The following is a 13,415-nucleotide window of genomic DNA, read 5'->3' on the forward strand; positions in this document are numbered from 1 at the left end:
ACTCATAAACACACTGGAATAACACATGTAATATTGGGTTACGTTGCACTATTTACAGTGCAAAAGATCTCCATCCTTGTTTCACTGTTTTACAAAGATATACTAATAGTTGTGATTGGCCACGACGGAGATGTTGCTGTTGTTGTAATATAAATAATACAACAATAATGGTAAATTTGACCAAAACGATAGATTATACTTCTAAATAGCAGAAATATGTACAGTATGCAAGTAAAAAAAACATTGTTCCGATGGTACTATTGTGTTGTAGATGTTTTGAACTGTAATTCACGGTGTAACTGTAGGGGGCAGTGGCGTTTGCTTGCTGGGTTTAGAGCCAGTGCGGAAAAAGAGAGGAAGAGTCTTGGCGGTAGCCAGTGGATGTACTGTATATGTAATCCACAAAACACAATTATCCACGATAATTTAGAACAGTTTAAAATACGTGGCTATTAGCGACAACAAACAGGTTACACGACTCTGCACTGCGCCCAATGTTGTGCATTACCTCAAGTGTCTCACAGCCGGAAGGGGGCGTTGTTCTGCCAGTGGCAGCATTTTCCAATAGTGGTCTTTTTTGTTCGGTAAAACTGTATGTAAACTATTGTATATGTGGCATGTGGTAAAGTTTTATTCTCGACCAACGTCAAATCATGTATGTACGATAATTTCCATCAAAATACGATCATTTAAAGCTTCTCGTATGATAAATTGCCATTTTCCATTTGGCAACAGTCGGTAAGGTTGCCAGATGTACGACACCCACCATTCTACACCTCAGTAGTAATAATTCGAAACACTCCCATAATGTAGGAGAATTTGACCCGCAAATGCAAACAAGATATATTTTGCACTCTACTTGAGGTTTTCATTCTTAACCATTATCTTAAAATTGGCATCAATTGGCATTTTGGTAAATTGCTCAACCTTCAAAGCTGCTTTCACACCTGTCGTTTGGTACTCTGTTGTAGTCCAAAATAAAAAAAAAAAAACAATAATAACAACACTAGTGTTTTTGTTATTGACCTGTGCAATAAAATAAAACATAAAGTAAGCAGTCATTGGGAAACTTTTGCAGCTAAATATTTAGCTATTTCTACTAGCTCCGATTACACAAAGAACTTCTTAAACATCCTGTACTTTTATAGCGCTATTGTGCGTTTAGCTCCACGAGAAGGTTAAAATATCAGAAGCACCTGGTATGATGCAATTCAGTGACGTGTCTGATTAGAAAATCCCTATGCTCCCGGCACGTAACGTTATTCCAGTGGTTCCATCACTTCAAGGACAACAATGCGAGGTCCCGTCATCACCAATGTGGTCAACGTCCTGTAGTCCAAAGGGAGTACACACTGTCCATTCAACTGACAGACAAATTGCCGCACCTGAAAAAGGGCATGGTTTGAATAATCAATGTTCATAGTTGTGTCGTTTATATATGTTTTTATCCCCAGTTTAATGTGCATCACCTTTACTCCGGCAGCTGCTGCGGGGCTTCCAGGGTCAACAGCTTGTACATAACAAGGAGCCACTCCCCGAACCACGAAGCCCCAGCCCAGTGCATCGCCGGCCACCTGGGATAACGGTGAGTGAACATTTTATATTAATTTAACAAACATTTATGCTTACATTTGCATCTATGGCCAATTGAGAATCTCCAATTAACCTAACATGAGTGTGTTTGGACTGTGGGAGTTAACCAGAGTAATTGGAGTGAACCCACACAAGAATGGGGAGAACTGAAAAGTCAGAGCCGAATTAGAACCCAGAACAAATCCCCATATATTTCATATTGTATTTGAGGGTGAACACGTGGAGCCAAATCTATTTGTGGCGGTCCACTAATACCACTAATATATGGAAACACTGCAATAAACGATAGTTGCTACAGCAACTCACCGTCAACACTCTCTTTGTGAAGGGCGCTCCTGGTGCCAGTAACTCTTCACAAGTAAAATGTCTTTTAAGAACTGCAAGAGCGTGACTGTCATTTCTCCAAAATAGTTGCAACAAAAGAGCCAGACTTTAATGTACACTTGCCAGATTTAGGGTTGCATCTTATGACCGGGTTTGATGACAGCGGGGCAAAAGGAGGAAATCCAGCAGAGTGAAGCTGAAGGGAACTCAAGCTGCCTCGACGCCCGCTAGTCACCTGTTTCGGGTCTTTACTGGCTCCCACTGGCATTAAATGGTGTGAAAGTCAACCGGAGTAGAACAGGAGTATGCCACCATATGAAAATCATTTTTCCGACCTAACGAAAAAGCGCCTTCTGCCTCCTGGGGTTGTTTTTTGCGCAGAACAAATGGACTCTCGGGGTGGCTGTCTTCATGCGTTGACACCACTGTGCCTTCATCATCATCTTGCTCACTCTCATTCAGCAGCTCCGACAGGCGTCGTCTGCGGCGGAAATTGATGCAGAACTGATAGAGCAGTCCACTGTCAAAGAAATCGTGTTTTTTGGCCACTGTTGACGAGAGTGAGAGAGAGCAAAATATTATTGCTCATATTTTACCTCAGACTTGTTTTTTTTTTTTTTTTCATGCTGTTCTCTCACCGTGCTGAATGATGCCATGCTCTTGTAAAGCACGGCACAACTCAAGGCCGCGGCGCCGGCTCTCTGCCTCTCCATTTTGAAGTAACCAATCAATGAGCTGGCAACCAGGAAAAGAGCGCTGATAGGCAACACCGAGCTCCTCTCTCAGCTGCAGAATTGACTGCTTGTCCCCTATGAGGCTGCATAAAGCGATTCCCATACAGTCGGTTATTTGTAGTGGCCCCCAATAAACACATTATCACGGGACTGTCTTTGAATGGAGCTCTTGGTCCACCTCATACGCACCTCGGCGTAGCAGGAGGGATCAGTGTTGCCAACTCAATGAGCCAGTATTCAGACTCTTGATCATACGTCTCCAACTCAAGGCCTGGGGGCCAGATGTGGCCCGTGAAAGCCTGGGAATAATGTTTCTCAATAGTGCTCTGCACCTTTTTCCTTCTAAAGATATTTGTTCCTTCATTTTCACCAATAAGTTATACTGCGTGTTGTTCCTCTAAACATTATGCACCATGTTATCAAAATAAATACTTCCCTTCCCATTTTAAAGCAAGTTATCAAAAATATCAAATGGATGGGCAAGTGTGTAATAATATCATGAGGATATGTTCATATTTATGTTCATCAATTTTTTATGACGCTTATCCTCCCGAGGGTCGCGGTTATTTTGTCTTTTTGTTTTGCTTTTCATGGTTTTTGCTTATTTTTGTCTCCTCCAGTGTGCATAAAAATTCCATGCAGGTGCACCGTTGCCAATTACGCAAATTACATTACATCATCTATCCCCCTCTCGCCACAACCCACCACCACAAATAGATTACAGTCCTGCGGGAAATACTGTATAAAGTATAAATTCTTATGTAAGAAATAGAGCATATCCATAGAAAACCTTCATGTGTGGGTGATTATGAATTAGTCCATTATGCTGCAAAGTGTCCCTAACACTTTTGTCAGTGTTTTAAACGACAAAACCCAACATTTTATGTAAAATACTTTGGCCATGGAGGCTCTCACAAGGCAACATTAAAGGAGCTGCATGAATGTCTGAGTGGTTGTGCGCTAGGCTGTGTACTGCCTGCCAAAGCTTTGCAAAAACAAACAAGTCCCCAAACGGAAAGAAGATTGAGTACTTTAGTGTTTTCGGGTATGATTCCAAATGGATGGCATGAAAACCGTACCTAAGTCAACTAAACTAACTCAACTAAAAAGCTGTCAGTACAGCATAGAGTTTCAACCAATGCATCAACCTGAGTTTGAATGTAATCTTTGGGGTTACCTGAAGTGTCCTCGCTATCTGATTGGATTATATTGCAAAATAAGATGTGTCCTGCAAATGAGATCAGAATTAGTTTGATTAGCTGGACACTTGGAGAAAAGCCACGCAGGCACGGGAAGAACATGCAAACTCCACACAGAGATGCCCAAGCAGAGATTGGAACCCATGTCTCCCCATCTCCTGACTGTGTGGCCTACATGCTAACCACTCCTCCACTGTGCATTTTTACTATTCTATTCATTCATTCATTTTCTACCGCTTTTTTCCTCACGAGGGTCGCGGGGGGTGCTGGAGCCTATCCCAGCTGTCTTCGGGCGTAAGGCGGGGTACACCCTAGACTGGTCGCCAGCCAATCACAGGGCACATATAGACAAACAACCATTCACACTCACATTCATACCTATGGACAATTTGGAGTGGCCAATTAACCTAGCATGTTTTTGGAATGTGGGAGGAAACCGGAGTACCCGGAGAAAACCCACGCATGCACGGGGAGAACATGCAAACTCCACACAGAGATGCCAGAGGGTGGGATTGAACCCTGGTCTCCTAGCTGTGAGGTCTGTGCGCTAACCCCTAGACCACCGTGCCGCCCTTTTACTATTCTATATTTTTCGTTATTTCTGCAAAAATGAACGCAGGGTCGTTCACCGAAAAGCTCTTACTGTTCATACAGTCGTTGTCCTCTCATAAAGATTTTCACTTCTGTATTGAAGGGGGATGTGCCGTCATCTTTGCGGAAACGGTACAGCAGTTTGGCGTCCTTGAACTCTGACCTCTTATCACAAACTACAACAAATACAGAATTTTTTTTAGCATTACTATCACCTTGTTCAGGAGTGTCTCGGTGCCTCATTACCATGGTGAACAATGTCCTGGTCCATGAGGTGCTGCATCAGACAAACGGCAGTGGCCCGATCCGGGGCCTCCTTATGGCTCACGAGCCAAGCTATGAGCTCCTGCGCTACGAAGCAATTTGGATATGTTCTGAGATGGTAGCGTCTCTCCTTGATCAGTTTTCCATCGTGAAGCCTCAACCTTGAAGCGAAACTGATATCATCCGCCTAACCTGGACAGAATTTCAAATATGACCACGTTGTGTTTCCTCGTACCTGAGTTGTTCTCCAGCAATCATAACTTCAGCCTTGTGTTGTCTATCCATGGCATTTCTCCGAATGCTACTTCTTCGCTCCATGTTTGTCTATTGACCAGAGAGTGGGTAAAGCAGATGCTCACTCCAGACGTTGAGGTGTTGACAAAATATACACTGAAAGACACCGAAGCCAAGCACCATGTTATGTATACACACATGGGATAAACACAAAGAAAGGATGCACAACCACTTGATGGCATTGTGTACTTTTTGTAGCTGTAAAGTGTGGGTTCTTACATTTTAAATACAGAAATATCAAAACATATACCAAAAAAAATCCTTTACAAATAATATCAATAAATAAAAAATGGAAATATAGATTGCTAGATTGATGAACTTGTAAAGAACACGGATGGGATTTATACATTATAAGACACTTGTGGGGGCGGCACGGCGGGCTAGTGGTTAGCGCACAGACCTCACAGCTAGGAGACCAGGTTTCAATTCCCCTCGGCCATCTCTGTGTGGAGTTTGCATGTTCTCCCCGTGCATGCGTGGGTTTTCTCCGGGTACTCCGGTTTCCTCCCACATTCCAAAAACATGCTAGGTTAATTGGCAACTCCAAATTGTCCATAGGTATGAATGTGAGTGTGAATGGTTGTTTGTCTATATGTGCCCTGTGATTGGCTGGCGACCAGTCCAGGGTGTACCCCGCCTCTCGCCCGAAGACAGCTGGGATAGGCTCCAGCACCCCCGCGACCCTCGTGAGGAAAACGCGGTAGAAAATGAATGAATGAATGAATGAAGACACTTGTGCTGTACAGGCAGGGGACGCTTGTAATGTGGACAGATGGCCACCAGATGTCAGCATTTGCCAGCGCAGTCAGAAATCAACTGTAGTGTCGGACGTGAATATTTAGTTGCTAAGTAAGCTAATCAAGGCTGCAAGCAGAGTCTAGTTAATGATCGATAAACGCCTCAGGTGACGATTGAATAATTGATCGCTTGTACGGATGTTTCGCGTCTGCTCGAGCAACGATGGTATTTATCACACACATATACATGTCAGTAATAGAATACGTGACAAGAGAAGCAAAAGCTACATTCAGGCTTGATGCATTAACGCGTGTTAGTCAAGTGACGGTCACGAGCAGCTTGTATGCAAATATCCTGTGGAGCCTTCTCATTGGACAAGAGCGTGGAGGTGTAGTCCGGGGGGCGGGGACGCGGTGCCGTGCAGCTTTATGAAGTAACTGTGCCCCCGCTTGCACAGTCAGACGTGTGGTCCAAGTCCTCAGACACTGGTGGAGTTTCACTTGGTTCTTATTTCCTGAGAAGGCTGACTGCTGCACACTTTGATGCTGTGGGAGTCATTTGACCTTCTGGGCGGATATCCATGTTTTGGAGTTTTTGGATCGACTGCATGAACTTGTGGACATTTAGCAGCTCTTTGACGAGACAAGAAAGCCGTTAAGATGAGCACCGATGCGCATTCACATCTGGGACTGCAGAAACCCCCCATGAGTTTTGTCAGCGACTTCGACTTGATGAAGTTCGGGGTCAAAAAGGAGACGATGCAAGCGATAGAACGCTCCCTCATCGGGCCATGCGGCCAGCTCCACAGACCGGACTCGGTGTCTTCCACCCCTGGCAGCACACCCGGTAACTCTGTACCCTCGTCACCGAACCTCCCGCCAAACGAGCTACGTAACAACCCAGAGGGTGACCCCTTTTGGATACCCAACAACGGGGCTTACCCTCACCAAATGTACCCCCAAGCGTTTGGGCTCACGCCCGAGGACGCGGTGGAGGCCCTCATCGGGGCCACGACGCAGCAGGGACATCCCCCGGCGCCTCACAGCCACCACCAGCCGCCTTTCCCCGTTGAGTACGAAACCTACAACCAGCTCAGCGAGACGGCACACCACTACTCGGAGCTCTCTGCCCCCCCAGATATGCTCCCGAGCAGCCACTGCCAAGACCCCTATCTGAAGAATGACATGCGGAGCGCGTCCCCTCAGTCCCCGGACGAGCAGCTCGAGGCCACCGGTGTGGGCCACCATCACCACCACCACCTCCTGCAGGGGCAGCACAGGCGAGCCAACGCCGACGTGAACTTCTCCGACGACCAGCTGGTGTCCATGTCGGTCAGGGAGCTCAATCGGCTCCTCAGGGGCCTCAGCAAGGACGAAGTCATGCGTCTCAAGCAGAAGCGGCGAACCCTGAAAAACCGAGGCTACGCACAGTCGTGCCGCTTCAAGCGCGTCCAGCAGAAGCACATCTTGGAGCACGAAAAGACCAGCCTGGTGTCCCAGGTGGAGCAGCTCAAACACGAACTGAACAGACTTATCCGGGAGAGAGATGCGTACAAACTGAAATGCGAGAAGCTGTCTGGTGCAAACTGTTACCACGAAACCGGGTCCACCAGCGACAACCCTTCCTCGCCAGAGTATTTAATGTGAGATGCGCTGATTTTCCCAGAGAACTGATTCTTATCAATAACCAGCAGTCCACTTTGCTCTTAAACAATCAGTCCCGTGGATGGATTCTCCACACTGAATTCAAGTTGTGGGACTCTGAGATCCCACGTAAAAGTAAGAGATAGAAAGATTCAACAAGTTCTGAATGAGAAGATCCCAATAAAGCATGCATGCAGGACATGTGTGACAGCTTCTGTTTGAAATCACATCCTCTGCAAATGATTCCTATTCCTGTTATTTCTTTGAATCCATTTTGCTGATTTGGCTTTGTTTTTTTTTTTCTTACCAGTTTCTGTTCTTGCTTCTTTGAAACATTGACCAGAATAACCGTGCCAGTTTTGTTATCACTATCGAGCTGAGCTGAGCTTCTGCTGGACAGATGTCTTCTTGACTTGCTTGTCTTTTTTTAGGAAACGACAATTATGCAAAATGTTGTTTTTTTTGGTGTGTTTTTCATCAACTATGGATCAATAAACCTCTTGTGACTTTTTCAACTAATTCTCATCTCTTCATGGAATTTGCAATACAAACATTCCACGTGCACATTTGCTCTTTTATGTTATGTCACATATGAAGCTGTAGAATATTGTAGTAATATTGAGTCGTTCACAAATGCATAAAAGAGCATGTTACCTAAGAATGGAGGCTCAGGCAAAGGTAAATTAGGTAACGATGTGTCATTTCTATCCTGAAAAGAGCCAAACATGATTGAATGTACTGTCCACTCTTTCAACCTAATGGGGATTCTAGACGTATACTGGGATCCGTATATGCACAATTGCAGAGTCTTTGTTTTTGCGGTGAACGAGGGGACAAGTGGCCCCTCTCTCCTTCTCTGACCTTTACCCTTCAAGGAGCACCGCTTCCTGTGGGATCCCGTCATGTGAAAGCACAGGAGGCAGGCTGGCAGGGGCTGCGGGGAGCAGATAAAACGCGGTGGAAACCAGGCTTCCCCTCGACTCCTCTACTCTCTTCCTCAGTCAAACAAATCACATCTGCACTCGGTGACAGAGGAAGAGAGAAGCCGCAAACCACCGCAGCCGACTTGGCGTTCCTCTGGACACTTCCAGGGGAATGTTTGCACTTGATACCTTTCACCCCCCCCTTCATCCAGTTCTGTCCTGTTAGCCATTTTGTAATCCGCAAGCAAATATCCTGAACACGGAACCTTCTCCGTTCACGAGTGCAATAATATTTAGATGACCAACGTGCTTCCCAGGCCAATGTGATAAGCGAGGCCGTTGAGAAGAGCGTTTGGAACCGACAACACCGTCAGAGAAGACTTTCTGACACTTTTTCCAAACAGGTGGCTGACGTAATTGCACCATGCCTTCTCTTTTCTTTTCATGGGTGACCCCTGACAGTTCCCCACGCGACCCTCTCACCACAGGTGCAAAAGCACTTTCCTCCCTGAAAACCACCTCCTGCTTTGGGACTGCACCAAGCAGATAATATGGTGGAATTACCAAAGATGATAATGTTTATTACTGATAGTAGGTTTGCTTTAGGCGGGGCATGTGGCTTTAGACCAGGGGAGGGCAAACTTTTTGACTCGCGGGCCGCATTGGTTTAACAAAATTGACGAAGGGCCAGACTATTATGTTTTTTTACACGTAACTGTCCACCTGGAATTATTGTATCTGTAAAAGTGTCATGCAATCTGCTATATGTGCAATTTGAGGTCATTCATTTGATGTAAAGTGCGTTATAAATTCAATTAATTATTATTATTATTAAAATATTTTTTATTTTATGTGAGTGTGAATGGTTGTATGTCTATATGTGCCCTGTGATTGGCTGGCCACCAGTCCAGAGTGTACCCCGCGTCTTGCCCGAGGACAGCTGGGATAGGCTCCAGCAACCCACGCGATCCTTGTGAGGATAAGCGGTAGAAAATGAATGAATGAATTTTTTTATTTTTATTTTTTTAATTGTTTTATTTTTTAGGAGCACTTTGTAAACAACAGACCACATCAAATAACAATATTGATAAAACAGCTACTTCAAACATTAAAAGGTTGGCTCAAGCCATGATGCCAGGTTGTACGATAAATTTCAATGAAATACTTTAAAAAGAACGGCGGGCCATATTCAATCACTTGGCGGGCCGGATGTGGCCCCCGGGCCATAGTTTGCCCACCCCTGCTTTAGACTGCTTTTAGTTAAGGCTTATATTCAAAATGTGAATAATTATATGTGGGAAAAGACACATTGTTTACGGCAATTCATTCTTAATGATTAACTTTGTAAATGATATGATGCCACATGTGCAATCATTACATAATAATAGGGGAGTTGCTGGTGCGTACAGCTTTTGTTTATTTACTCCACTTGCTCCGAGACGTTTCAGCCCTTTCAAGAAGTGCCTTTCTTGCGCGTTACTATCTTTGACCGCGTTCAGGCCTGCCGTGTGGATTTCTAAGCGTGGGCTGGATAATGCGGCGCCCGTACCGGCAGGGAAGAGGGGCTTTGTGGTGCTGTGTGACAATGTACGGGGTGCCATTGTAGAAACGATTAGCCAGCTCTTTTTCCCTCGCATGTGATAGGCTGGAGCGGCTGATGTGAGAGGCACACATTTTCCCCCACCCCCGACGCCCCGCCGCAAACACCCCGAGCCCACAGCGCCTGAGGCAGGCTACTGAGTCAGCAGGAGGGAAAGGTGTCTGCACGTCTGTGGCATCAGAATGGAGAAAGGGAAGGATTGCACAAAAAAAGGAACACGATGATGAAGCAGGTTAAAGAGGAAGCGTAATCACGTCTTGTATTGTTTCAAAATCCCTACCGCTGTGGCCTTTATTAATCAGCGTGACCAATACGACATCCACACGCTTTCCAGTGAAGCTTTGCCAATGTCGGGCTGCGTCAGAGAGACAGTGGACACAGACAGAAGAATGCTGCAGAGAGTTGCCATTGTGTGGCCAGAGTCAGAGGAATGCAGGCACACGGACACCAATGATCACAGCCAGAGGCCTGGAGCCTCAAGAGGAGGCCCGGGCCGACAGAGTCCAGCATCACTTAGCTTTTGGACCCGTGAAACGAGATTTGTTGGCGAAGAGCTCCTGAGTGACTGTCGGAGATTAGATAGAAAGTAGCATTAGCTCATCAGCAGAGTAAACATTTGTTGACTCAAACAAACACTGCTGATCAAGGAGGGGCTTCTTTGCTAACGCTGATAATTGTTTTTTTTTTTTTCGACGGCCCCAACGTCAGGCGGGTTCCAGTTCCAGTTTTGCAACAGTATCATTAAGCACAGCTCACATTAATGATTTGTCCGAGAGCACAGCTACACATGAAGCGGTGATTTGGACGGACGACAGGATGGACGAGGGGCTTCCTCTTTCACTTCCTATATGGGGACGCAGTCAAGTGACTCTTTGTGAGAGCGTTAAGCTTGTATGTCGCAGGAAAACACAGCTTGGATGGCTGCGGTTTCCGTTCAGGATGTCCAGTCGTTTCTGGGCAGTTGTGACACTGTGAATCATGCGGTGATCACACACGCACACTCATGCGTCTCCGTGGGGAGGGCACACACAAATGCAAAATGAGTGCAAGTTTAGCCGGATTGATGGGAAGCAAAATGTACGCGTTTGGTACGTTTCTTTCTTCTTTTACTAGGACTATGTTAAAAAGCCATAGCATTTCAGTATGTGGAATCAAGCTATGGAATGGATTTAGTAAGGAAATCAAACAATGCACAACGATGAACCAATTCAAGAAACGATACAAGCAGTTGATGTTTGCTAAATACAAGGATGAAGAGTCATGAACCAGTCATGATGTGCTATATATATCACTATATTGACACTTACTATGGTACCCATTATGGCATTGGATGCTCATATCACCTTGTAAAAAATTTTTAAATTTTTAATTTTTTACATTTTTTTAAAAAAATTTAAAAAATTAAAAAAAAAATTTAAATTTTTAATTTTTTAAAAAATTTTTAAAAATTTTTTAAATTTTTTTTAAAAATTTTTAAATTTTTAAATTTTTTATTTTTTTATTTTTTTCTATTTTTTTCTATTTTTTTAATTTTTACATTTTTACATTTTTACATTTTTACATTTTTACATTTTTACATTTTTTAATTTTTTAATTTTTTAATTTTTTAATTTTTTAATTTTTTTATTTTTTAATTTTTTTATTTTTTAATTTTTTTATTTTTTTATTTTTTAATTTTTTTATTTTTTTATTTTTTTTATTTTTTTATTTTTTAATATATATATATTTTTAATTTAAAACATTTAAAAAATTAAAAACAAATAAAATTTAAATAAAATTAAAAAACTAAAAATAAAAAACCTTAAACTATATTAGGAAAGCAGGAAGTGAACAAATATTAACAGTTACTGATTGTAAAAGTACCAGATGGAGGGGTAGGATTTAATAAGCTTTGCTTCTTCCTACTCCTTTCGGACATGTGGAACTGGGAACTGATTATGTGATGCATTCAATTGTAATCTGATGCATGTTGAAATGAAATAAAACCATTACCATTACTGATTTTCTTTATGCTTGGACCTCAGAGGCATTTTTCACTGGCTCCCACATCCTGACAGATTCCTCAGTAATTACGAATGTACTACCGGTAATGACTAATGTTATCACATGACATGCTACGACAAGATACAACTGAGCGGATTAATGTGTAGCTCTGGAAGCACAATAAAGTTTGAAGACCTTTCCTATTGGCTGCCGCAAGGCTTCCTGGAGACGTGGTGTTCAGTGTCTTTGTGCATGAACTTCTCGCCATCTGATAGGACAGAGCTGATAAAGAGCTTGTCACGTTTCACTGGACACCACAGAGACAGCTTTGACAAAGTCCTGTTTCATTACCGGGTCCGGACTTTGGTCGCGGAGCAAAGGGTGAACTACTGTATGTAATAATTATACAGATGTCTCTCGTTGTGAGGGAACAACATTGGACGAGATCTTCATATAGACTGAAGGATGTTCATGTTTTCGGCTTCATTGTTGTGACACTGCAACTTTACAGGATAAATGAGGCCGGTCAACACAGGCTGGGGGGGGATTATCCAAGAGAGTCGACCTCTTTCCCTTTCTTTCCCTGTTAGGATTTCCTGTTCTGTTTTATGGGGGTCGTGCAGCTGGCAGGCGCCCTCCTGTTTCTGTCCATAATAATGACAGACATCTATTAGTGCACAGTAGAAACACGAGCCATAGAGGTTAACTCGGCCACCTTTGCCCCCCTCCCCCCCACCACCTCCCCAGCCGCCTAACAGCCTCTTCCCTTTCCACAGTTCCCGACCCTGGTATACAGCCCACCTATCTTTAGGGCCGATCATTGTGTCTCTTAGTTGCTGTTAAGCAGAGCTCCGCTGATTTAAGGGTCAGCTTCTGCACACGTATGTGCAAACTATGGAAGAAGGGCTGACCTCCAGTCAGCACTTCGTATCTCCACTGTACAACACGTCGCATCTCCGCTACGCAGCATCCTTGTTTATGTATTTAGTTTTTATATATATTTTTTTTTAAATACATTAGGTATTCTTTACTGCAGAGGTAGGGAACCTATGGCTCGGGAGCCAGGTAGGGCTCTTTTGATGACTGTATCTGGCTCTCAAGCATTTACCACAATACAAATGTATGTTTGCTAACATTTTAAAGTAAACATCACAGAAATCACTGTTAAAAATATTAAAAATAAAAACTTTCTTATACATTTTAATTCGTCCAGCAATATGGCCGACCATATCCATCTTTCTTGAAGATATTTTCCAGGTCAAACACCAAAACTTGATTATTACTGGGTAATGCGGTAGTCTACCTCGGTCATTGAGATGTCAAAAAAACATGTAAATGTAAACTTTCCTCCTTTAGTCAAATAGCTAAAGCTGCAGAACCAAGCCTTTTGACGAAGATGGCCAAAAGAATGAAATACGTGTACTGAGTACGGTTCAAAACTATGCAGCAGCAGAAGTTGCATTAATGGCAGCAAGTATTTGATTTATTATTGGACACTGCGCTGCTCACGAAAGTGTGCTGGCCACACC

The 13,415-nt window shown here is 43.6% G+C and overlaps 2 protein-coding genes across 3 annotated transcripts; one reads left to right on the top strand and one right to left on the bottom strand.

Moving 5' to 3' along the window:
• Window positions 1–56: 56 nt before the first annotated feature.
• si:dkeyp-97e7.9 (DEP domain-containing mTOR-interacting protein) lies at window positions 57–5,114 on the bottom strand. 2 transcript variants are annotated; one of them, XM_058088104.1, is made up of 9 exons: window positions 4,941–5,114; window positions 4,688–4,866; window positions 4,494–4,617; window positions 2,556–2,734; window positions 2,253–2,465; window positions 2,041–2,178; window positions 1,900–1,970; window positions 1,470–1,574; window positions 57–1,385 (listed from the first exon to the last, which is right to left on the bottom strand). In XM_058088104.1, exons 1-9 carry the CDS (start codon window positions 5,021–5,023, stop codon window positions 1,260–1,262), a joined length of 1,218 nt encoding a protein of 405 aa, XP_057944087.1. In that variant the 5' UTR covers window positions 5,024–5,114; the 3' UTR covers window positions 57–1,259. The 2 variants fall into 2 exon arrangements, with proteins under 2 accessions (XP_057944087.1, XP_057944098.1); XM_058088115.1 differs by lacking the exon at window positions 1,900–1,970 and having other exon boundaries at window positions 60–1,385; window positions 4,941–5,113.
• Window positions 5,115–6,181: 1,067 nt separating this feature from the next.
• mafbb (v-maf avian musculoaponeurotic fibrosarcoma oncogene homolog Bb) lies at window positions 6,182–7,895 on the top strand. The gene has a single exon (XM_058075950.1). It carries the CDS (start codon window positions 6,397–6,399, stop codon window positions 7,381–7,383), a length of 987 nt encoding a protein of 328 aa, XP_057931933.1. The 5' UTR covers window positions 6,182–6,396; the 3' UTR covers window positions 7,384–7,895.
• Window positions 7,896–13,415: the final 5,520 nt, after the last annotated feature.

This window comes from Doryrhamphus excisus, chromosome 1 (assembly GCF_030265055.1).
Source record: "Doryrhamphus excisus isolate RoL2022-K1 chromosome 1, RoL_Dexc_1.0, whole genome shotgun sequence".
In the NCBI taxonomy this organism is placed as follows: Eukaryota; Metazoa; Chordata; class Actinopteri; order Syngnathiformes; family Syngnathidae; genus Doryrhamphus; species Doryrhamphus excisus.